This window comes from Aythya fuligula, chromosome 1 (assembly GCF_009819795.1).
Source record: "Aythya fuligula isolate bAytFul2 chromosome 1, bAytFul2.pri, whole genome shotgun sequence".
NCBI classification, from domain to species: Eukaryota; Metazoa; Chordata; class Aves; order Anseriformes; family Anatidae; genus Aythya; species Aythya fuligula.
Genome location: NC_045559.1, coordinates 88,551,697 through 88,575,037, shown reverse-complemented (window position 1 = coordinate 88,575,037; position 23,341 = coordinate 88,551,697). Strand labels below are relative to the sequence as shown.

General features: G+C 40.3%; 1 protein-coding gene across 1 annotated transcript in view; it reads right to left on the bottom strand.

Moving 5' to 3' along the window:
* NME7 (NME/NM23 family member 7) overlaps window positions 1-23,341 on the bottom strand; it is a 93,124-nt gene that overhangs the window by 64,050 nt on the left and 5,733 nt on the right. The window contains exons 2-4 of the mRNA XM_032184243.1: window positions 10,685-10,792; window positions 7,029-7,195; window positions 1,265-1,375 (exon numbers count right to left, since the gene is read on the bottom strand). Coding sequence (XP_032040134.1) covers window positions 1,265-1,375; window positions 7,029-7,195; window positions 10,685-10,792 — 386 coding nt within the window. The remainder of the gene's footprint in view (window positions 1-1,264; window positions 1,376-7,028; window positions 7,196-10,684; window positions 10,793-23,341) is intronic.

The following is a 23,341-nucleotide window of genomic DNA, read 5'->3' as shown; positions in this document are numbered from 1 at the left end:
GGCATAGTCACAAGAAACAGAGTATATTATGCAGAGAAACCACAAACTCTCATATAGTATTTAAATATATCCAGTATTGCAGCTCCATCTTGTGCTTATTAATCATTAATTTCAATTTTATAAGACGAGCAGGGATGTTTTAAATAGTAATAGGCAATAAAAGTTTAAATCTCCAAGTTTCCATTTCCTTCAAGTCACACGACTTGGCTCAACAGTTCTTCAAGTTCTCAGAAACTGAAATAAAGAACCATCCAACACTTCAGGATCAAATATCTCAGACTGCAGGAGAGCAAGCCAAAAAATGCTAGCTTGAAAGACATTGTGAATTGTAAATTGGTGTTACAAACCTGAACTCATGAACAGGAGTTGTTTGAGGGAGGATCTGGGACCAGTATCAAACACTGCAGCAGATGAACACAGAGTCAGGAGGAGGGAGTCACATAGTTGTTTTATCAGGATTTCAAAAAGCCAAAAAGGTTTTGAGCTGGGGCAAAATTGCTCCTGACCTCACACAGAAACCACAAGAATCCATTAAAATGATATTATTTAATATGGATAGCTTTTCTTTTGATAAAGATGTTCTATATCAACAGGCTTGGCAAAGCAGCAACTGAGAAACTGTATGGTACCCTCGAGGAATTCTTCTAGGATAAATTAACCATCTGTGTTCTTTCCTCTGCAAAATGCTTTCTTATATTCCTGTGGCTGAGTGAGGCAGGTGGACAGCAGCAAAGGGTGGGGAGGAGTAGAAAGATGCATGAGTAAACTCTGTTCAACCCTGCATTGAGATCAGAAGATCACTTGCTTTGCCTGGGACTTTTAGTCATTAAAAAGCAAGCAAGGTTGTGGGAGCAGAAATTAAGATGATGGATTGACTAAGAGTGCAGAAACTCACTCCTTTTAAGACAACTGAATTATAATCAGCAGCATGGTTTGTATCAGGAATCCATGAGGTGAGCACATACAGACGTGTGGGTAATAAACACTACTGAATTGCTAAAGTAATGCTAGTCACCTTGGATTCATCCAGAGACATTCTATATTTAATCACCCATACTCATTTGCACAGAACTTTGTAATACTTAGCTTAATTCTCTACATGCTTTCAGAAACCTACACATGATTATGAAACAGATGAGTCTTCCCTTTATTACTCACTGGAATGGATTTAATGTGTGGAACAACATGGGATAGCTAGAAAGAATGGCCTTAACTGCACAAAGAATATTTAGATACAATAGAGCTGACCTTAAAAATTCCTTACCTTGAAAGCATCATCATTTTGGCCTTAGTTATTGTAAATCCTGCATTAATAATGATATCTACTAACTCGCCAATCTTGGGTGTTGCGTCAGGTTTAATCAAAGCCAGTGTTCTGGAAAAGAAAAAAAAAAAATAGAAGAGAGACTGCCAACACTTCTTTCCTTAAAGCTTTTAGTGTGCATGTCGAGTTTATATTCAGACAGAAAAACATCACATCAAAGAGAGAAATTCTGCCACAGTTAAGCATCCCAGCCCCAGTGTCTCATCAATTTCCACGCTGTTCTTGAATGCCTGTGCAAGACATTATTCTGATAAGAATGAGCTTTGCACAGTCCAATTTCCATGGCTCCTAAGCCAAGTCAGCCCACAGTGTTCCACCAGGGATCACTACTTGCTGGCTTCTCCCCTCACTCTGAGAGCAAACAATCTGGCTGCTTCCTGGAGTGGTGTGTACCTCTGTTCCGCAGTAACAGCTACCTTTCCTACCCCGAGCTTGGAGCAACTGTTTCACAATCAACACTTGAAGTTTGCTGCTTCTCTTTCAGACTTGAGGAATTCCTTGCATACTGAAAACTTGTCTGTTTTTTTTGACATTCTTCCCACAGAATCCACATAATTTAACACCTAAATTGCTTTTTAAGTGCAATTTGTCTGAGAGATTTTATTCAGGGATTTCAGTTGCAAGGATCCAAGGAAACATCTAAAGTTGGTAACTTCACAGTCTCACAATTGGGTCTTTAACAACAGATAGAAAAGAACTGTTTCCTGGTGCACAAAAGCTATGAGGAATATTCCGTCAGAAGGAAGTATGATACATTTATCAAATTGCTGAAGCACATCTCTCTCCTGCTGTAAGGACAGGTAGTTTCCCTATGCTCCCCACTCCCTGCTCTTCGTTAGAACATAACTCATTTGTTTCCTTCTCCTTAACCTTGCTCAGCTCCCTATGTAAATCATTACATACATAAAAAGCTGTTAAACTTCTCTCTCTAAAAATATTACTTAAACATATGCCTCTTCCATAAAACTCAAAGTGAAATGATTATTTTATTACTACTTTTTAAATATTTGGATGTCCCAGTGAGAAGAGGATCAAATTGTGCTTAGCACGGTACATACACTTCATGATATTATGCAGTTGGATTGTCAACTGGCTGACACTGTTAACAGGCACAATAAAAGGTTACGAAGGGAGGTTTTACATCTCTTTTACTGACTGACAGCTATATTCTAAGGGAGACCAATCCCCAAATCTCTACACTCTCCCCCACATCTTTGTTTCCAAGTACATCCTGTCTTCTCAATAATTATCTTTTTATACTGTACATCCCCAAGGCTAGGACGGTTTTATTAGTGTGCTTTGCATTGGACCAAGTACACCATCAGCACTAAACGTATTATTAATCAAAAGTAACACGCACAAAAAGAAGGTCTGTAAAATGGCATTTTCTATTTGCATTCATCTTGTGGTGAGTCAGCTTCAAATGTGCTCAGCTTACAAATCAACAGATGATTTATTCAGCCCCGTATCTCTGAGACTCCACGTCTCCAACAATCCTAAAGAGCTCTTTCCATCTTTTACACTGTTTCCAATAACGAAGGTTACCCAAGATAGGTTTTTTTATTGCAGTACTTCCATAAACGCAAGGTAAATAACTGCAAATTTCTCATTTTATTTACCAGCATTGCACAGAAAGCATCCTCTAGGTTTGCAGCAACATATTCTAGTGAGAACAAATATGCTGAGGCTACAGAAAACGGATGAACTTTCACTACATTTACTTTGAACCTCAAGTGACACGAGATTGTCAGATGCTTTGGGAATAGACAGACTATCTATTCTACAGCAAGTGTAAAGGAAGGGAGATGTCAGGGCCAAGAAATGGAAAGAGGGAAATTTGAATGCATGTAACGTTTCATCTGAAAGCAAGCGAGAGGCATAGATGACCTTCACGGCTCAGAAACAAGCATAGATTTCCTCAAGCATCAGAAAACTAATTTACACAGTTCAGCATAGGCCCAGATCTGTTGGGAAAAATAACCCAAAAGGCTTGTGGACTAAGGGTGCAGGCAGTTATCAGAAATTGCAGTAGAGTAGTCAGCTGAGCCTATGCTTCCGTCCATCACAGTGTAAAACAAAACTGGTTTAGCCTTGTCTTCAGACCAGGAAAGCTGACCTCTGGCCACTGTACAGGAAAGTGTACCAGCGTAACTCATATGGCCCACAGACTGCTCAACACCTTTCCCAAGGATATCACAGCTCTACTTCGTTTTGGGACACTTTATCATATGACAGGATGTGCCATGTGAATCAAGGCACATGAGGGGGAGCAGCTGTGTGCTAGACTGATGTGCACACACAGTCACACGAGGCATGATGTGCACCCTGGCCTAAGAGGCTCTCAACTTTCTCGTTTACCATGAACACCAAGGATCAAATCACTGGAATAAGATCTCCAGTGCACTTTGCATTTCCTTGAGGAACTTTTTTTAAATCTATGTTACTACACAGGCTGTTCAGCACAGACTGCTAATACTAGAAATAAACTGACCCTTATTTTTCTAATTTCAAGCTTTCCAGTAAAACTGTAATTCCTAGCAATATGTAATGAAGCATTACATTATCAAGTAATTTCCCTAGAAGACATTAATAAATACTGCATTGAGCAATTCCTTTATTATCTTTTCTCGAGCATTGCTGTATAAGCTGTAACATTTCAGTATGAGCTTTTCAGAGACACATGGGGTAAGAAAAAACATAATTCAGGATGCTGAAGACTGTTTCTGAGATTGAATTTTGATTCATGTGCCCTATTTTTAGTTTTAATTAGCAATATGTTTTTGTGGTTTGACGTGATGCAGTCTGCAAAGTACTTTTTGAAACAGTTTTATGTCTAGGAACAAAGAAGAAAGAATTAAGCATGTTTACTTACATTTTCAGAAGGACTGGATGACAGTACTCCAGTGAGTACTGAAAAAACAGAAGATGGGAAGTGATCAAAGGAATGGTGCACAACCCATGATGTGGCTATGCCTGTGAGATCTACTTATTCCTAATCATAGGACTTATACATCTACAGTAGCTTATGTCTGGTAGGGGATGAACCATTAATTATGTCGATGACTGGAAGCATATTAATAGCATATCCAATCATAAAAGAATTTGAGTATTTCTGGTTGAGACACAAGCTTTCTCATACAATTTTCAAAAACGAAGGTATTAACTGACTCTGAGTATAGTCTGTTTAGAAAGGACACACTAGTCAGACAATTTTTTATGTCAGGTTACAACCACCTGGGATCACAACTGGAGGACCAGAGAAACAGTAATCACTTTTATGGGTAAGTATTGGGTAGGCAAGCATGTGCTTACTTACCCATCTTGGGCATGGTTTGTGATCCTTTCCTTACAATGCACTGGGATGGGAGTGGAAAGAAAAACAATCAAATATGGCTGTTTTTAAAAATTGACCCACGACAGAAGAAAAATAAGTGTCACAATCTGAAGCTACATTGAATTGTCATTGAACTGTCATTGAATTGTCATTAGCCTAAATCAAGAAAGGGCCTGTGTAAAAACTGGTCTCTTAATACATCTGTTTTGTGCCTCATGTACCTAGAGTCACACTTGCTTTTCTGAAAAAAACAAAGGCCCCTAATTGAAAAATCTTTTTTTTTTTTTTTTTTATGTACATTTCTCAGTCTTCTTTATAGGTCTTTTCTGGCCCTGTCTCTGCGCATATTCAGTCACCAATGACTGTACCTCCAAAGTCAAAATAAACTACAAGTAGTCTTGTACAGCACACAGGGAAGAAAAGACAGGGAAATGTTTCTCTTCATACGACATCCACAAAATCATTAGTAGAATTTCAACTAAAAATTACCTTTAGGAATTATTATGTACTGTGTTAATCTTACTGTATCTATTTAATTAATAGCTCTAATAGCTGCTGTAAAGGCTGCTAGGCCCAGGCCAAAGGGACAACCACCCCATATGCAACCATTTTGCCCAAGGGCTCCTTCACTATGACCCTGTTTATCCGGTGAAAGCTAGCTTCTGTGAAGAAAGCCGATTTTGAGGATCCCTTGCCTGTTTAAGACGCCTTTCACTGTGTTCCCCTAGGCCATTCTGAATATGTAACACCACTTGCATATCTATGTTATCTTTCAGTCGACATTCCTAAAATGTTTTCCAAACAGCTGACATGTCATAAATTCCCTCCTTCCTTTTGTAGAGCAGTGTAAAACCTCACCCACTCTCCCAGGACCACCTCACTGACACAACTCTGGTGTTGCTGACTGCAGCATTGCTGTAGACACATATAGCTTCCCTGATGAGAAGAACATGCCATTTTATCACAAGCTACTTTTTCTTGGTTTAACTGCATCAGCACCAGGGCTTATGCTAGTTTAGGCAGAGCAGAAAATACGCAGCTATAAAAAGTTACATTGATATAAAAACCCTAAACAAGACAGATGTCATCTACCCAAGGCTCCAACAAGGCACACCGAGAGCAGTAACACATACAGAAGCCCTCCTTTGCTATTCTCTACCTGCTTTGCTACTCTTCCACCATTCCCAACTCCACTTTGAAGAAAAAGTACCTGAAGAACTCCCTCTGGAAACTTACCGCAGTTATTTCCAAGTCAATGTTTTTGTGAGGTTAAGACTAAGAAGAGTGTTAAAACTTGCAGCTCTTCCTGTGTGCCCAGTTATTTACACCTCTTCAAGAGCTCAAAATAAGCCCACATAGTTGGAGGGAACAAGCAACGAGCTGAATAGGGCTCCCTGGAACATCATACCTAAGAAAATATCCTGTACTCTTTTCAAAAAAAAGCTGGAGCAAATTACATAAATTATAGAAAATTTCTCATTTGCAAATTCAGAAATTACCTGCAGTGCAATCAAATCAGATTTAAATTCCTTGTAAAGTAATCTTCTTGTCATTTTATTAAGTCTCTCATGATATTTTTATTCTTGGATGGGCTCTTAATGTCCTTCCCAAAGCAAGTCTTTCAAATGAAAAGAGACAATGAGTCTTACCTTTACCCATTATAAATGAAATTTGTCCTAACAAACAAGCTTGACGATTTTATTGACACTCCCACTCTACCCTTCCCATCCTCATGATGCATTTCAGGAAATGCTGAAAACATTCTCAGGAAAAAACAAACAAACAAACAAAACATATTCATGCTTGGAGAAGCAATGGAGAACGGGACTCTCATTCCTGTTCCTACTGTTTTCAGTTACTACTACTAACACAGAGTAGATCTGTTTGGTAAGGTGCTAGGTTTGTGCACAGACTCCAGAGAGACGGGTGATAGTTTTGCAAGATTCAGGACTTCAAAGCGCAGCACGCATCATGGTTACGACACCAATACAGCCCCAAGGGAATACAGAAATCACAGTACAGTTGCTGCCTGCTCTGAGGGGAGTAACAAAGCTGAACTGGAGCCCATGCTTTTCTCCTCAGCCTCTCCTCTTTTGAGAGACCTGGAGGAGGCAGCACTTGACACCATGGATAAGCTGGCCTTGAAGATTTATCACGTGGGAGGGACAATCATGGGTTTTCCCACAAGCAGGGAACACTTTGCTTTCCTCCAGCCATCAGTATGCCAGATCCCTTCCAACTGCATGAAAACCTGTGAGTAATTCATCTTCTCACCACAATAAAGAAATCTTATCTCATTTCCAGCAAAGAACAACAACTACTTTGAATCCCCAACCACAAAGTAAGATTTCAAAAACCAGGTATTCTTACTTCTCTTTGCGGCTCCCCAGCTTGCGTGCTGTATATTGATCTCCATAGTCCACTAAGGAAAGATGACGAGAAAAAACTGTAATTTTGTTGCCCACAAATAAATCCTCAAGGTGTAAGCTCTCATACTTGGTGCGCTTCAGAAAGGTGCGATGGTTCTTCACATCATACTGCAGAGAAAAGAAGGTTAAGATTTACCTTAGCAAGAGATCTAAGCTGTAGGCAAACTCAACATAATTTTTACTCAACTTTCAGAAATTTCCATGGTACAGTGAAATTGAATCTGATCACTAAACTGATTTAATTCCTAACCATTTGAACTTGCATGCGTACTGGGAATGCCTAGAAGATTAAAACCCGATTAAAATTGGTTCCATTTAAATAGTCTCAGGGTGACAGCTGTCTTTGCAGTTTTTATTTTACCATTTGCTCGTGCTAATTCAAACTGTGATAAATGGTTCACGTGCCTATGGATATCTCTGCCCAGTCTCACTGAGAATTTCCCCCTAGCAGATCTGTGCCGTTTCACAGGCCAACAGCTCACACCAGTAAATACCATGATGCACACTGTCTGTGGCAACTCTCCTCTTCAGGGCATTGTTCCAGTGATATTACGCTTTATTTGACTGCATAAGACTCTGAATTAGGGATGGATGGATGGCTGCAGCACTAGGTTGAGAAGTTCTCACTGCCTAGAGCTGCAAGCTCAAATGCCTGTCAAGATAATTCAGCTTTGTATCATCTTTCTCAGCACGTAGAAAGACGGTAATGTGCAGTTTTCTGGATGGGCTGGCAAAGCACAAAAGAGAACCTGATGAACACACTCTTCTCTGCTCCATGTCAATATTACAGATCCCTTCAGTTTCCTGGAGAAATGGAATCCTATGAAAGGAAAATTTTTGCCCTCTTCAGGCTAAACTTCTCTTCTGTTCTTCATTTATGTGTACTGTCCTCCATTGCAACGGTATACAAACTAGAACAGCATTAAAAGAAAACTTCATTCCTGTAAGCCTCAGATTAAAAAATAAATCAGTAAAATTACATACTCCATGTTCTGAAATGTTTGAATTCATCTCCTGTTTTAGGCTTGAGCTAGATGAATTGTGAGCTTTTCCAGAACAGCTAAAACTTTAGAGATCAGAGAATATAAGTTATTTGGATGCTTCCTTCTGCTGAAGCAGAATTACAAGGAAGAACCCTTCCCTGCTGAAATATCTTCAACCCTCTCCAATCCTACTACGTGCCCTTCAGTTATAAGCATAGGGGTAAATGAAACAATAACATACTGGGAAAAAAAAATCACTTGAATTCAGCTACTTGTTTTTTCCTAGACTTGGCCAGGAATCCTATTAACTGAATCGAACATTAAAATTCTTCAACATCTTGACTAAAAATCTGAACATTTCCTTGGTTATTTCACTAACAGTTTCTAGAAAGGCACCCTCCCCAGCTTTTTCTCTCTTCTCAAGCAGAAGAAACAAGAGAGATATCTATCTGTGTTAAACAATTCTTTAGAATGGAATTTTGGATCTGTTTAAAATACCTTTTTATAATGCAAATGATAAACTGCAACAGAAGAGATGTGAGACAAATGTGATTGTTTTTTCACCCTTCTCTCATGTACATGCACAGGTTAATTATCCAAAATAAAATAGTTCTCTGCTAAGTACGTGTTCATTTTAAAGACTTCTCTCTTTTTCGAAAATCTTCTGTAGAAAGAAAAGTTGTTCAGGCCTCAGGAATTTCCTGTGAGAGTTATTAACTACAGAAAACTTGGGACAGTTGGGCACATCTCTGTCAAGGCATCCAGTCTGATCACAACAGTTGCTTGCTGTTCTTGGACAAAAACCTGTGTTGTCTTCTAATGGCTGCAAGGCAAGCTGGAAACTTGTCACATTATTCCCACTGCAATTTTCCTTTCCAGGATCAACCAAGATATGAAGAACTAAAAAAGAAAATAAAAGCTGAGGATTTGACATAACATAAGCCCTCAAATGCTCCATTCCACCCTCAGCTGAGGTGTGTGATAAAGAAGAGCTATCACTGCAACAGTAGGAAAAGTGATCTCTCTATCAGTATCTCTCTTAAGCAGGGAGAAGCAGGCTCACATCCATTACCTCCCTTCTCCTAAAGCATGTTAGAGGTAAGGGTGGGCAGTCATCATCTCTTGGAAAGACACCAAAAGATACAGAAGAATTTGACAGTAATGAAGAAAGACTCATCAAATTTCAGAGAAAATGAAAAGAAAAAAAAAAAAGGAAATAAAAAAAAGACCCAGGAGGGAAGAAGGCAATCCTAAATTTAATAATTGTCCACAAACTCACCCAAAAATTCTTTCTATAGAGGTGTTACAAGCATTTTTGCTTTTTTAATGGTTGTCTTGATCATACGAAGTCTGTGTACTCATGACTGTGAACACACAGTACTCTCTTAACATGAGAGCACAATAGCAAAATGCTGCTCTACCAAGTCAAAAACGTTTGATGCAGAAAGTGTTAAGACAGCTCAAGAACACCTTGAAAGCTCTTGGTTTTGAGACATCTAGGTGAAATGAACAACAATTTTGTCAGCCTACACATGGTTGTGTAGGAAGATTATTACGGCTCCTGACTGATTAGCTAAACTGTCTCTGGGAAAAAAAATCTTCACATTTTGACAGCTGTGCACACAGACATCATACAAATAACTAACTTAAAAGGGACAACATCATGGTAGAGTTTGTTTGAAGAGACTATCAGTAAAAAGTGCAAAGTGCATCTCCTCATACTGATGGGTACCACAGTTTCAGTACGCAATTGTTTGGGTAAGAAAAGGCACATTTTGCTAGTTTTCTTATTTCTGATTTCTGCATTTGATACTTACAGCAGGAAAAAGAAAATTTCATAACGAAATTTAGAAGCGTGAATTTCCAAACCTAGTCTACTCTCAGACCTTTAGATCGCCATTAAAAATCAGAAAAGACTAGTCAAAACCATTCCCCCATTCCTAAAGGGGAGCACAAAGAATTGGCTGTTTTAGTAGGTTAATCTGTACTATCCATACTTCATCTTTATATATGTGCCTGCTTCTGCAACATCCTTGTTTTAACCTATTAATAAACAGAGGGGATTAGTTGTATGAACCATAAGTCAAAAAGCAAGCACCACTGATGGAAAGATTTGGATCCCACTGTCTGAAATATCCTTCTTTGCTTTAAAACCAAATTAAGAGTAGTTTACCATTTCTTCTATTTTGATAACTTTTTTTTTTTTTTTTTTTAACATTTTACTCTTCAGAGACTTCTGGAATTTCAGCTGAAGCTTATTTCCCTGCTTGGAATTAGCTTCAATTTGTGTTTCTCATGCAGTAGGTTAGCACAGATTAGTTCCAATACTAAAACCCAAGTAGAGATTGAATGAAAACAGATTTGTGAAAATGAATCTCTCCACGCCAAAATAAGATTTAAGGTAAAAATCATTAACATGGAAGGTCTTCCATGTGCTCCACTGTGACCTAGTGTTTTTGCTTTTTGTTTAGTTTTAGAAACAGAGCAAGGTACATCTTAAATTACATTTTCATTACCTGGAAAATTCATTGGCATAGCTAGTGGCCTTCCATTTTACAGACTGTTTAATTGCATATTGTGCTTATAATAACTGTTATTTTTCTTTTATTCTTACCATTTCAACTGATCCATCCTTTGGATAATAGAGAAGCTCATAACGCCGAAAGAGTGAAGCATTTGGGTCATACCATTCAGCAGTGAAAGCATATCTATCATCTTGACTCTGAAACAAAAATGGGAGGGCTATCAGAGCAACCATACATGGTTTTAAATATACAAATAGCAATAACAGTAATAGTAGTAGTAATAATAATAATAAATAATAAACTTCCTTGCATTTGCTATCAGAAAAGTCAAAAAATTCATTAGTAAATGCATAGCCTGCACATCTTCATCTGCTTAACACAGCTGGTGACATCTTTTCGCTTGTCAGCTCTCATCTTCTAAGTATGATAAAAACAATATGGCAGTTTTCCAGGCAATCTAAAATCTTATTCTGATTTCATCCCCCATCAAATCTGAATTATTGTAGCAGTTCTTGTTAGACTTCTTAATTTTGTGAAATTGAGGCAGGTATCTGATGTGCTTTGGTATGTTAAAAAAGTGTGTTTGCTCACAATGAAAATACTGAATTTTAACGTGCTTCCCACACAACTTTCAGGAAAACACTTTCCTCTTCCTGACCAGTGATACCTGAACTTCTGTTAATGCTGAGATAAACATATTCAAGCTAAGGACATTAGTTCAATTCACTACTTAAATGCCTGAAATTTACATAAAGCACAAGCAACCTGATCTCATTTACACCTCATTTTCTGCCATTACGGAGTGTGACCTGAAAGGTAGACTGCAATAATTATGAAACTGTAGCTACATGCTTAGCTTGTCTCCACTCATCCTTTGGGGAAGCAAGCACAAAGGCGATGCAGTGCACGTGGACGCGCAGCTCCAGCACCTCTTAGTGGTGTGTGTTTGGTAGCTATTGGTCCTACAAATACCAATTGTTTGAGAACTGCTAGATGGAGCTCTACGTTTTTATTTTCCATATCCTTGCTAAATCTGATTGCTACTCCTGAGGGCAAGAATGGTCTCATCACAGGCTTCCACTCTTTAGAGGTACCTGCACTCTCTTATCTTAAACATTTAGGTACAACTGGGAGTTGAAGTTGCAGCCAAGTAGGCTTTTTTTGTCCTTCAGATTTTAGAAAACAGCAGTATTTCAGTTGTTTCAAAGACAGCCCACTAAGCAACCAGACAGAAGGAGTTCCCACGGGCTTCAATGCCTACTCCGGAACATCAGAAGATAAAGAATCGTAATCACTTCTGTGGTGAGTGGAAGCCTACAGACATTAAGCCAAACAAATCCGCGATCTTGCTTTTGTTGTCAGTGCAGCTTTTCTTCCAACATCTTCAGCTTAAAACTGACATAAGAGCTTTTGCAGGTTAAAGACTCAACAGAAGCAGCGATGGGTAAGAATGAGATAAAAAAGAACAATTTCAGGATTTCACAGTGTGATGAACACGTATGTCTGGTCAGTTAAAGGTGTTGAGGCGAGTTCCCCACCCTACTGTCAGCCCGTACGGTGCCCTCCACTGCAAAACAAAGACATGACTGTAACACAGGGAGACCTGCACAGTGGGGGCAGCACAGCCTTATCTCTGCGCTACAGCCTTGGACATTACTTAAACATATGTTTTAGGTGCAGCATCCTGCACAAAAACTCCCTGAGGACTTAGCCTAGTTTCAGGCCCTTATTCACGCTAGTCCTGCTCGTGTCTTCATTGCTATCACCATCGTTCTAGACACATGTAAGCCAGAACAAACACCTTCCTACCTGAAAACTCACACCTTAGTTCTTCCATATAGGCATGTCACTGGCAATAAACAACACGGAGGGCTGACAGATTATAATAAATGACAAATTTCGCCCTTGATCTTAAATACACTCCTACTGCTGGAAGACAACACAATCATTTGACTGATAAATTTGACCACCATCTGATCAAGGATGCATGGTACACACAATCACTTTGAGGCAGCTGTCTACCACAGAGGTTTTCTGAAAAAAAACACACTACTGACATATGAAATAAATGAAGATGCACTCCTCATAACACCAAGACCGATACAATTGTATTTACGTTACCAATTTTATATTATAGCATCACTTTCAAAGATGTTTGCTAGGTAGCAATTGACAGAGAAGCTACTAATTTTCATTTATGTAAAAATTTGGAAATATCCAAATGTTTACTTGTCTCAGGCAAGTAACACGTTTAGATGAACAAGCAATGAACAAGTGTTTAGATTTTTCATTTAGTCACCAGTATCTTCGCATTTACAGTGAGGAACTGCATGGTGTCTTGTCTGTTGAGGAATTGGCCTGCTTTTTCTTTATTTCTTTTAACATATCCTTGGTTTTAAGATGCATTCAAAATTCATTTTCTGAGATCTTACCCAACGTCCGAGCTATTCACATTTGCTATTTAGCAAGCTCTTCTGGCCACTGCTTTTTATTTAGCCCAATGGCAGAAATGACCACTCTGTATTACCTTCTTTTAGGATGGCAAGCAAGCCCAAGGTAATAAAGGCTGCTTAGACTCGGAAAGCACTGCTGAGCTAACCCCCAAATGCCCAGTAATGGAATCAGTTAGCAGGTAAATAGGAATTGGTTATTATTTTCTATCTGGAAAACACACAGAGCTAACAGCTTTCTAAAACGATCAAATTTAAATCTGTAAAGCTGGGCCATAACTAGAATTTTCTCTGCTTTACAGACATAAAAATATCACAATAAGTCATTTTTAAGTGCAGAGAACCGTATCAGAAGAAAGCTTACAAGCTTCAGGAAAACATTAGAAAAATAACTGAAACAGATTACATTTGTGAACAGGTAAATTGTTCCATACTGCAACGTGAAGAAATTCAGTATTAAAAGCAACGTGCGGACTCTGCCAAGCAAGTACAATGTAAAACATGACAGGACTGCAATTTTACTATTCGAGATTCATACGGATAGCCTTAGAACTGACAGAAGGCAGCCCAGAATGCAATCACGAAATGGAATAATGCAAACACATTCAGATGAGCCCTTCCCAGGCATCGCAGTAAAACTGCCACTCCAACTCATCAAAGACATCAACCGATTTCAAATCGTATGCTTTAAAAATTGACTACATACTAGACTCATAATAAATCCTTTTAAATGAGAAGTGAGCCTTTTGTTTAGTTACGTAATGCCACAGGATTTCAAAGGCAAATACCAAACACAAACATCTGTCCACTTCCCATCACATACTGTAAGGACTGCAATAGAATATAAAGCCTTCACAACCCTGAAATTATCTTTTACAAATATTTACTTTCATCTTCCATTCAAGTGCACAATCCCCATAACTGCTATGGCAGACAACTTTCCTATGTACTCTTCCACGAGTGTGTCCCAGGCTGCCACATGGAAAGGAGTCTCAGAAACGGGCAGGTACTATGGGAAATGTGCTGGGGCTGCTCCTTGCCTTCTGCTCCTCCTCCTAAGAAAGGCAACTTGCAGAGAAAACACATGTCCAGAACAGGGTGATCAGAGACCAGAGGGGATCTGCCAGGTGGTATCCTGCTCAGTGCACCAGAAGGGAAACGGCTGACGTGGTTAGGGACCAGTGAAATCATGTCACCATGAACAGCTCAAATAGCAACAAATCAAGTCAACTTAAGAATACTTTATAACTCCAAAAAAAATTCCCCTTAAAACATTATTTCCATTCCTTTCTGTATCTGCACCCTCATCACAATTACACACAGCCTCTTCAATCACGACCACACTATTAACCAAGCAATACCTACTGAGACAGAAATAATTTTCCTTACGCTTTTCACATCAGTGGAAAAATTACCAGCATTAGAAAACCCAGCAGTGACTGTCTGCTTTATATTCACATACTGACAGTTTCAGGGTTGCTGTCTTTAGTTCAGTTTTCGCAGCCCCTTTCTATGGTAAAATCCAGGGCCACTGAAATCAGCGATCTCAGTTCACCTACTGCGAAGACAAAAAGAATAATCTTTCTCTTTATTCCTTCTTTCGCAAGCAGCAGGGAAAAGCATTTGGATATATGTGTAGGTTTTGCTAGCTTAGGCTTTTTGTTTATCCTTCTATGTGTGAATATGCAGTAGGAGTATGTATTCTATGGCTCTGTGCACAGGAGAAACATTTATTGAAGTACAGCTGAATAAAAAAAATATATATATATTGTACTTAGTTCTGAAACTGATGGGAGTAGCAGGCACTCTGTTAGCATGAAGCTAAGTTCTGGAAGCTAAACCTAAGCATTTCTGACAGAACTGTGCTCATAAAAAACTCTGCAGCAGGGAGAAACAGTTTGTCTGGAAGGTGGCTGCCAAGGAAGCTCATAACCAGAAAGCAGAGCACTTGGTAAGCTGGGCAGGAAATGATCTCTTGTCCTGGAAAGCTCGCAGATTTCCAAAGGGCTTCTGTTCTGCAGTAAAACAAAAGCAGATCTTCCAAAGCTTCTCATAAGAAACAACAGAGTGGTGGAACAGCAGCTCAGGGAGTAAAGAGGTTGCATGGGAAGGTGGAAGAACAATTTTATCACCCTGCTCTGAGCTAGGCAGAACATGCAGCTGGTAACATACAGTTATCCCAACTTCAGGGTCCTTCCTGAGTACCGCACTATTCTACTGTTCCAGGATGAGCATCTCTGTCCTCTCCCTCTAGTTTTGACTAGAAATTTCATCCTAGAGATGAAATCCATCTCTTACGATGGAGTAAACAGGAAATCGGGGTTTCAGGCCATTTGTTTCTACTGGTCATGTGCAATTTCTGCCTCATCACAGTCTAAGAGAAGGGCAGTTGAGATGATTCCCCATGTTAACATACAGGCAATTAATTTTTACTAGGATCTCGCCTTTCATATGGCTTTATTCTTTTTCACTATACAGATAATTCTGTCCCATCAGTGAGCCTGAAGTTAATATTTTTCTACCTGTTTGCCAATCCGTGCTCTTAGCTGTAATCTCTACGATCTCTGGCTGACTAGGAGCAACCACCTGTGCTTAAAACAGTTCCCAGCCTGCAATGCACCGTGACTCCTTCAGCTTATTACTCAAGAAATTTCACATGAAACTATCCAAATATTTCTTGGAATTACAAAAGCTCTGAGGTATCTGGAAAGTGCACCTTTACATGCTATTAGTAATCCTGCCTCTACTGAGGGTTATATATGCAATCAGGAGCGGCAGCATGCATGAAATTTTGACACAGGCTCAGGGCCCATTGCCCACGTATCTGGAAGTTTAGGAGTCACAAAGCACGTTGCTGTTTTAAGTGGGTAGCTTCGTGTCTGCTGCTCCTTCGATTTTCCCAGTGACTCAGTGACTCCGAAATCCGATCTGAGGGAAATCAAATCAAAAGGACCTGAATCAACTCCCACTGAAACAATACAAAGACTGCATAAAACCTCAGCAGAAGCTGGATCAGAGTCAAAAAGACCCGTCTTGATCTCCTGATTCTGTATTTTGTAAAACTCTGTGCCGTCCCAGGAAAAAGCTGTGCTCAAACACTGGTCTTAGCGATCAAGCTGTTTGTGTGAAAATCACTGGGAACAGGTTGGGCCAGCAAGCAAGAACAATCCTCATACTGAATGAGTATTTCTCCTCATACAGAAAGAAAACTTTCTGGAAAGAGAGCCCTGAAACTTCCCAAAATTCTGGCAACAGTTTTAGGAGAAACATTTATTTAACAACCTTGCTGCTTCCTATGCCAGGCTGTAGGCACTCTCTGAAATGTTCTGGGAGAGCAAGAATATTTTTATAAAAAATTAGATGGTATTAAAGGACAAAAACACAAAATTTACAACTTTTCGGGTGAAGACATGAATCTGACTCCTATATAAGGTAATCTGCTTATGCACTGTTATGCACTGTCAGAATTTATAACATGCACTAACATGTACTTACATTTTTTAGAAATAAATAAATAAATTACAAGTGCATGCAAGTTTGCTGAGCACTCTCTTTGGCAAAAATTAGACTTTGTTGAAATGGCCAGCCCACGGGTATCTTTCTTCTCATCTTTCCTATTTTTTCTGTAGAACCTACAAAGAACTATTGCAGTATGTGTTGGTGCCTTCCTTTAGTAGATGTTGGCCTCATACTCTTCAGACAACAGGCTGAAGTGTGGGACCTGACCAGCGGCCTTCCTCAGAGTCTCAGAATCGGATCCAGAAGTTATTGTTGTAGATGTATGCTGAATCTCTTAACAGTGCGTATCTAAGTCCTGTTATGAGTTATTTAAAACAGCTCCTCAGAGCTCACAGATCATTAAATCTTCTGGACTAATCACCACTTCAGATTTACCTTTACCACAAAAGGACTTCATAGAAACTGAAAAGAAAGACAGGGATAAAATCCTAATCTGTGGAGCTGGAATCAGGGCTTGCAGCCAGATCCACCTCCACCTTCCTCCAAAGCAGCCGCTCGCAGACTCATGCTCCCCCAGCAGGCCACAGGTAGAAGCACCGTCACAGCATCACCTGCTTGCTGAAGAGCCCCAGAAATACTACTTCTATTGCTTTAAACTGTTCGCTGTTATTAGCTTTAGTGTTCTCCCATTCTAACATTCAGACAGCTTCGCTTTATTTTCAGCTGAATGCTTTTAGGTGTTACCTCCCCAGGGAACAGGACACCTAGCTTTTCAAGTAGCGCTGCGTTCTCATGTATTCAGAACACCAGACAAAAGCTGTCACTTCAGTGAGCTTTAAAAATGGGCTCAACCAGTGGGCTAGGAGTGCTTTTCTTTCAGGTAAGGACATCTCAGATGTGACAGTCCCCTGCGGATAAAACCATGAAGCTGAAAGAGCAAAATCAAAACCATTTAAAACAATTGGAGTCTCTACAAAAATGTTACGTAAAATGATGAAGTTGAAACATCAAACAAGACATGTCAAGCTAAATTACATTAATAGATGCCAAAATACTTAATGAGCTGGCCAACTCCATTTGTGCAAACAGTTTTCACCCAGGAGAGGGGAAAAAAAAAAAAAAAACATGACCAGTCTTCTGACATGCTAAATAAAGGGTGATGGAAGTTAGAAAATGAGACCCTACAGCGGCCTTCCAGTACCTAAAGGGGGCCTGCAGGAAAGCTGGGGAGGGACTCTTGGTCAGGGGGGAATGGCTTGAAACGAAAAGAGGGGAGATTTAGCATAAGGAAGAAATTCTTCCCTATGAGGGTGGTGAGGCCCTGGCACAGGCTGCGCAGAGAAGCTGTGGCTGCCCCATCCCTGGAGGTGCTCAAGGCCAGGCTGGATGGAGCTTTGGGCAACCTGGGCTAGTGGGAGTTGTCCCTGATCGTGGCAGGGGCGTTGGAACTGGGTGGGCTTTGAGGTCATTTCCAATCCAAACCGTTCTGTGATTCTATGAATAAATGGGATACTTGTACTCTAAAAGCTGTCAAGCAATTCTAGCTTAGACAAACCAAACAGCATCACTCCCTTTCATACAGTCAGTGACGGGACTGCTACAGCGAGATGCCTTTCAGAGAGCAAAGGGACGGTGAGCAAAATAGTGACTGTCACTTTATCACAGAGCAAAGCACTTGCTGCTTCATCAAACATGTCTGTCTTCTTAGTTTCCAGGCACTGTATGCCCTTCAGTTTGATTGAACAAGAGGGCCTGTATGCACAACTTCAGATGGCAACAGTACTAGGCAAATACACTTCTGTACCACTACACTCTGCCTTCCGTTAGGACTACTTGTCCTTACTAAATGACAAGCAAACACAAGAAGTAATGAGCCCTGGTTCTTTCTACTCCTGTTTCCCTTCCCCAACTGTTTTACCTGTAACTTCTCTTCAGCTCAAGCATTTAATAAAGGCTGAAACCCACCTGGACTCTCTGATGTGTAACTAGGGTTGAGCTCACAATGAAGTCTTTCTTTAAAGATGCCTTAGAAGGTTTCTTCCCTCTTTGCTTTACTGTGAAACCTGGAGGAACATCATTATCCCTCTGCCTGAAATCTGCCAGTAATTTCAGACTTACTGGGGAGAAAAGGGAGGACACAAGACAGTGGTCAGATACACATAACATGCAGACTAAAATCACATAAATTTTGTTTTTCTGAGGCAAGTAGGCTGAAAGCAGCTGTACAAAAAATTCCATTTGTACATTATGAGTAATTTCCTATCACCAATAATTCTTTAAAAGAAAAATATCCATTTAGGAGAGAAAAGGGAAAGGGAAAAAAAGGTGCAGAAACAGCTAAGCCATTAAATGTTGGTGACAATTTTGCAAGAAACAAGACTTCAAACATACTGGTGGCATTTAACGAACAGCATTTTAAGTGGCAGAAAGTGCTCTCATTTTCAGCATTGTAATGCACCTTAAGACCCAAAATGAATCCTCAGCAATGCACACTTATTATGTTGTGCAATTCAACCCATCTTCTACCCTTCACAGTTCCTTTAATACAGGATATTTTCCAGGCACAACATAAATCCACAGCACTGTGCAGATAGAGCTCTCAATTAGCTGTCTCTCAAATCTCATTTTCCTCCTCCTCCCCTGTCCATGTTTCTGCCACAGGCACTGGTACAAGTTTTGTAGCTCCAATTCCACAGCCCCTTTGCTGCTGTTGGTCCTCCCACCACTTTCTCGACAGGCTTTTCTTCAGAGAGTCAGAAAGATCACTTTCAAATTGAGAAACATCTGGCAACTGCAATTTCTATGGCAATGTCTCGACTACAGACAATTCTCAAACTAAACCTCGCATTCAGAAGTTCACTGGTGAATTCTGGAAGTCTCTTTTTCCCCCCTCTCCTTGTATAAAGCAAATCCTACCTAATGAAAATTTCACAGAAGTCCTAGCCAACTATTAGAAACTAATTAAGATTGGTTAAAATTTCAAAAATTTTAATCAACACTGGAAATCTTTTAAACAGGTGAAACACTGCTGCATTTAGAACGCTTCCCCTGCCATAAACAGGTGCCACTTCCTCCAGATCCAGTTACCTGACTCCCACTACTACTGGTACCCAGCTTCTCAGATACCTTTTGGCTTATGCACATGCTTTTGGCACATGGCCATTGCTGCCCAGACCTTCTGCTGCCAAGTAATGTGGGGATATTTCTGTCTGTGTAGCACTGACCAAGTTAATCATCACCTTTGACTGGGATTTCAATAAATCCACTCCATATGTGCAGGGCTCTCGATGAGCACAGCCCTTGAAGGCTGAAGACCCAAAACTTTCTTCCCAGATTTAGAAATCTGCATTCCCACCTCACAACAACAACGTTATCTGGCTGTTCTGCCAATTTGCTAAGGAAGAAATCAGCTTTTACTAGATTATGCAAATTCTGCAGGCTTTCTATGTAGTATGTAGGCGTGATTAGTGTAACCTATTCTTTCCCCCTCCAGTCTCTCATGTAAGAGAGTCAAGAACTGAAATCCTCAACCCTTAACTCCAACCCTCTGCAATTACATGTCATAATTAAGTACTTAGTTATAGGATTCATGGTATTTTTCTAATGATGTTGGAATGCAATTTCTCTAAAACACATGAAGGACCCCACACTGCTGCTCCTGCTCCATGAAGACAGGTGTAGCTTTAGAAGACCAGCTAAACCTCATCTTGAAGGGAGTATCTCTCCATTTAATGCATGCTACATGATGTACTTTATAAAGCTGAAGATCACAAGTTATATTATTGTACTCCTTAATTACATGGGCCCATATAATTTCTCTAGTAGTAGTCAGTAGTGCTCAGCATTTTCCTACCTGCCTCCACCAACTCAGGAAGAGTGTGACAGTGATTATAGCGAAAGCAGAGCCATTCCCTGACTCAGAAAAGCATCTGTAACACTCCTCATCTCACAGACTTGGGGCACTTGCATAATTGCATTTCAGGATACAGCTTAGGTGCTTTGCAGAATCCATCAGTAGTGGCAGAACTCACACTGCCATGGTCAGCTGCTGGATGCTGGGTCTCTGACTTTGAAATAGGAGGTTAGCATCTGCATGTGACCCCAGAAAGGACAACAGGGCTGCACATACACTCAGATACCTGTGCACATCCCATTACACAACCCTTCCTGTATTGTATGTACAGGAAAAACAGTTTTGAAAGGCTCAAAACTCATCCAAACATTAACATTGATAGTCACACTCAAAGGTAGTCTCCTTTCATACACCTTTCCTCTGTCAAAACTCCAGCTTTCAATTTCCAAGCCTTTCAAAACAAAAGCTCTTTGGAGGAACACTGAATTTTTATTAATTTTGTTTGTTTGCTTATTATTTGTCTGTTTTCTTATTTATTAGGACTGAGAAAATATTTCAACTTGTTTTCCACACATTCTTATTCAAGTCTTCCATTCAACTTTCAACTCCCAGTAGAAGCTGTTTGGAAAATTTCCAGCAGAATGGTTCAAGTCTCAGATCATTATGGGCAGCTGGAAGTAGAGGTTCAAAAGGAAAACACCTACAAATCCTGAACGAAAGCTCTCACGAGCACTTCAGGTTAACCTAATGCCTTCAGCATCTTGAAATTATCTCAGCTTATAATAAGGTTCTGAAAATTGCTCTTAGCAAGAACCAATTGTTTGCCTTGGAATCACAGCTAAGGGTGTCCCTCGGCCCGCTGACACCAGTGAGCGTTAACACCCAGGAGTCTGTGAACGATCCAAAGACCAAACGTGCTGCATCCAGCTTGAACAGTCAGAGCATGTAACGGTGCAGTAAAGATTTACGATGCCCTGAAGTACGCAAACAACCCTGCTGACAGGTTTCTTATTCACTACTATGGGCACGTAAAGCAAGTACTTTGCCTGCACTACTGTTTAACCAAATGCTGAAGTTAACACACTTCCTAGATTTTTTCCTAGATTGTGTCAAATATTAATTCTAACGTAGGTGGACTAAATCCAGACCTCAGCTAGCACAGATGTTGTGGTCATATACCCTTTAATCTGCTGTCAGGCTAATGACAAGTTAGCTGTGAACAGTTCTCATGGCAAAAGCTGTTCAGCAGCTTCCCAGGAGTAAAGTTGTCAGAAAGTAAAATCCTTTGCGGCAGTGGAAGCAGAGTGGGTAGTTTGAATCCTGTTCTTAAACTCTGCCATTCCTACTGGCCTTTTACAGGTCAATTTTATGAAGATTTCTTTGATGAGCTAACAAAAATTACTTCTCTTCCAGAGCAGAGGACTTTTGTCATCACAGTTCTGAGCAGCCTGCATTAGTCCCCAGAGATGTGAAGGTCTCTGCTCGATGCAGGCAGTGACTGAAGAATAATAAACCTGCACATGGTTTTGGTCAAATAGCTTGGTTTCACCTTGACAGATTATCCCCTGCATTAGTGCATTCGATGCTCGGCACTTTTACAAAAAGGTGGTTGTATTTCCCACTTCATCCTTTTGTAAAATGGGAATAACCATCATCAAAGTCTATTACACCAATAGGAACAACCATCAACCACAGAAGGACAGCAAGATTTAATGGATTAAATATCCAGGCTACTTAAGTATAACCCCCCACCTTGTTTTTCCCAAAAACAAGGCAAAGGCAGCTCATGTGGTTCACTCACCTTTCCCACTTCTGCAGACTCTGTTGCAGTGCAGAAACCTGCAGAAGGAGCCAGAACAGGGCTGCTGTCCCTGCCCAGCCTGCTGGCTCTGCAGCTGCCACGAGCAACCTCTGCTGGTCCGGCAGCTGCAAGGACTGGATCCACACCGCTGCTCATCCCTTCTCCCCAGTGAACTGGGGATGTTCAGGCTTTGAAGCCGTAACTCGGTCATTACAGTGTGCCATAAGAGAGCACATCAGGCAAGGCAAGGACAGCATTGCTATTAGGTAACTAGAAAACAGGTGGCATAATGCAGTCCTGCTCCACAACTGCCATTCCCAGATACTACAGGAAGAGAATGAACACAGAGAAAAGATAAAAATAGAAGGGGTACTAGGTTTAGTGAAAGATCGTACCTAAATATGCATGGCATTCATGTGGAAGAACGGGTACACAGCCTCAAGTATGCACGCACACATCCTCCCCTTCCCATGTGTATACATCTCTGGTGTGTGGCTGCTCTTTCCAAGCACGTTAGAATATTCTGCAGCGAAAGCATGACTTATTTAATGAAAAAGGTGGTTAAAATTAATGAAGAATCCCATGCAAATAGATGCAACAAGGCTCTCGGGACTGCATCGCCAAGAGCCGCTTCTTTGCAAATATCGGAGCACCACCTAGTGCTCAAAGGGAGGTTGGACACCTCCTTTCAACCACTTCCAAGTACACTATGCCTCAAAATTAGCTAAATGGCAAAACGAGATAAAAAGACTAAATGATAAAGCACAGACTCCCACAGCCTGAGAGATAAAGTCCTTTTAATACAGGAAAGTGGCTGAAACGGGGTCACACAGCCTTCTTCAATACCCAGCTTCCAAAAAATGCCAATGCCACGTGTTTTGGAGGAGTAACAGAACTGTTCACGACAGCTTGCAAGGGCAACCTCACAGAGGAAATGTATTTACCTATAGGTATTAGCATGAAAAAAACGAACGTCTACCTTTTGTATGTGCTCACTTTATCAGGGGATATTTTCGTTACACATACAAATACTTGCTAAGCTCTCAATAATAAGCTGTGGCACTGTGTTCCGGAGACTACAGGTACATTTACTCATCAATCCTTATGCTGTTTTTTCTTTCCATTTTGTCAACTGGGAGAAAACTCCTGGGTTCCACTCACCAAAGGGTACTCGGTGACCTTG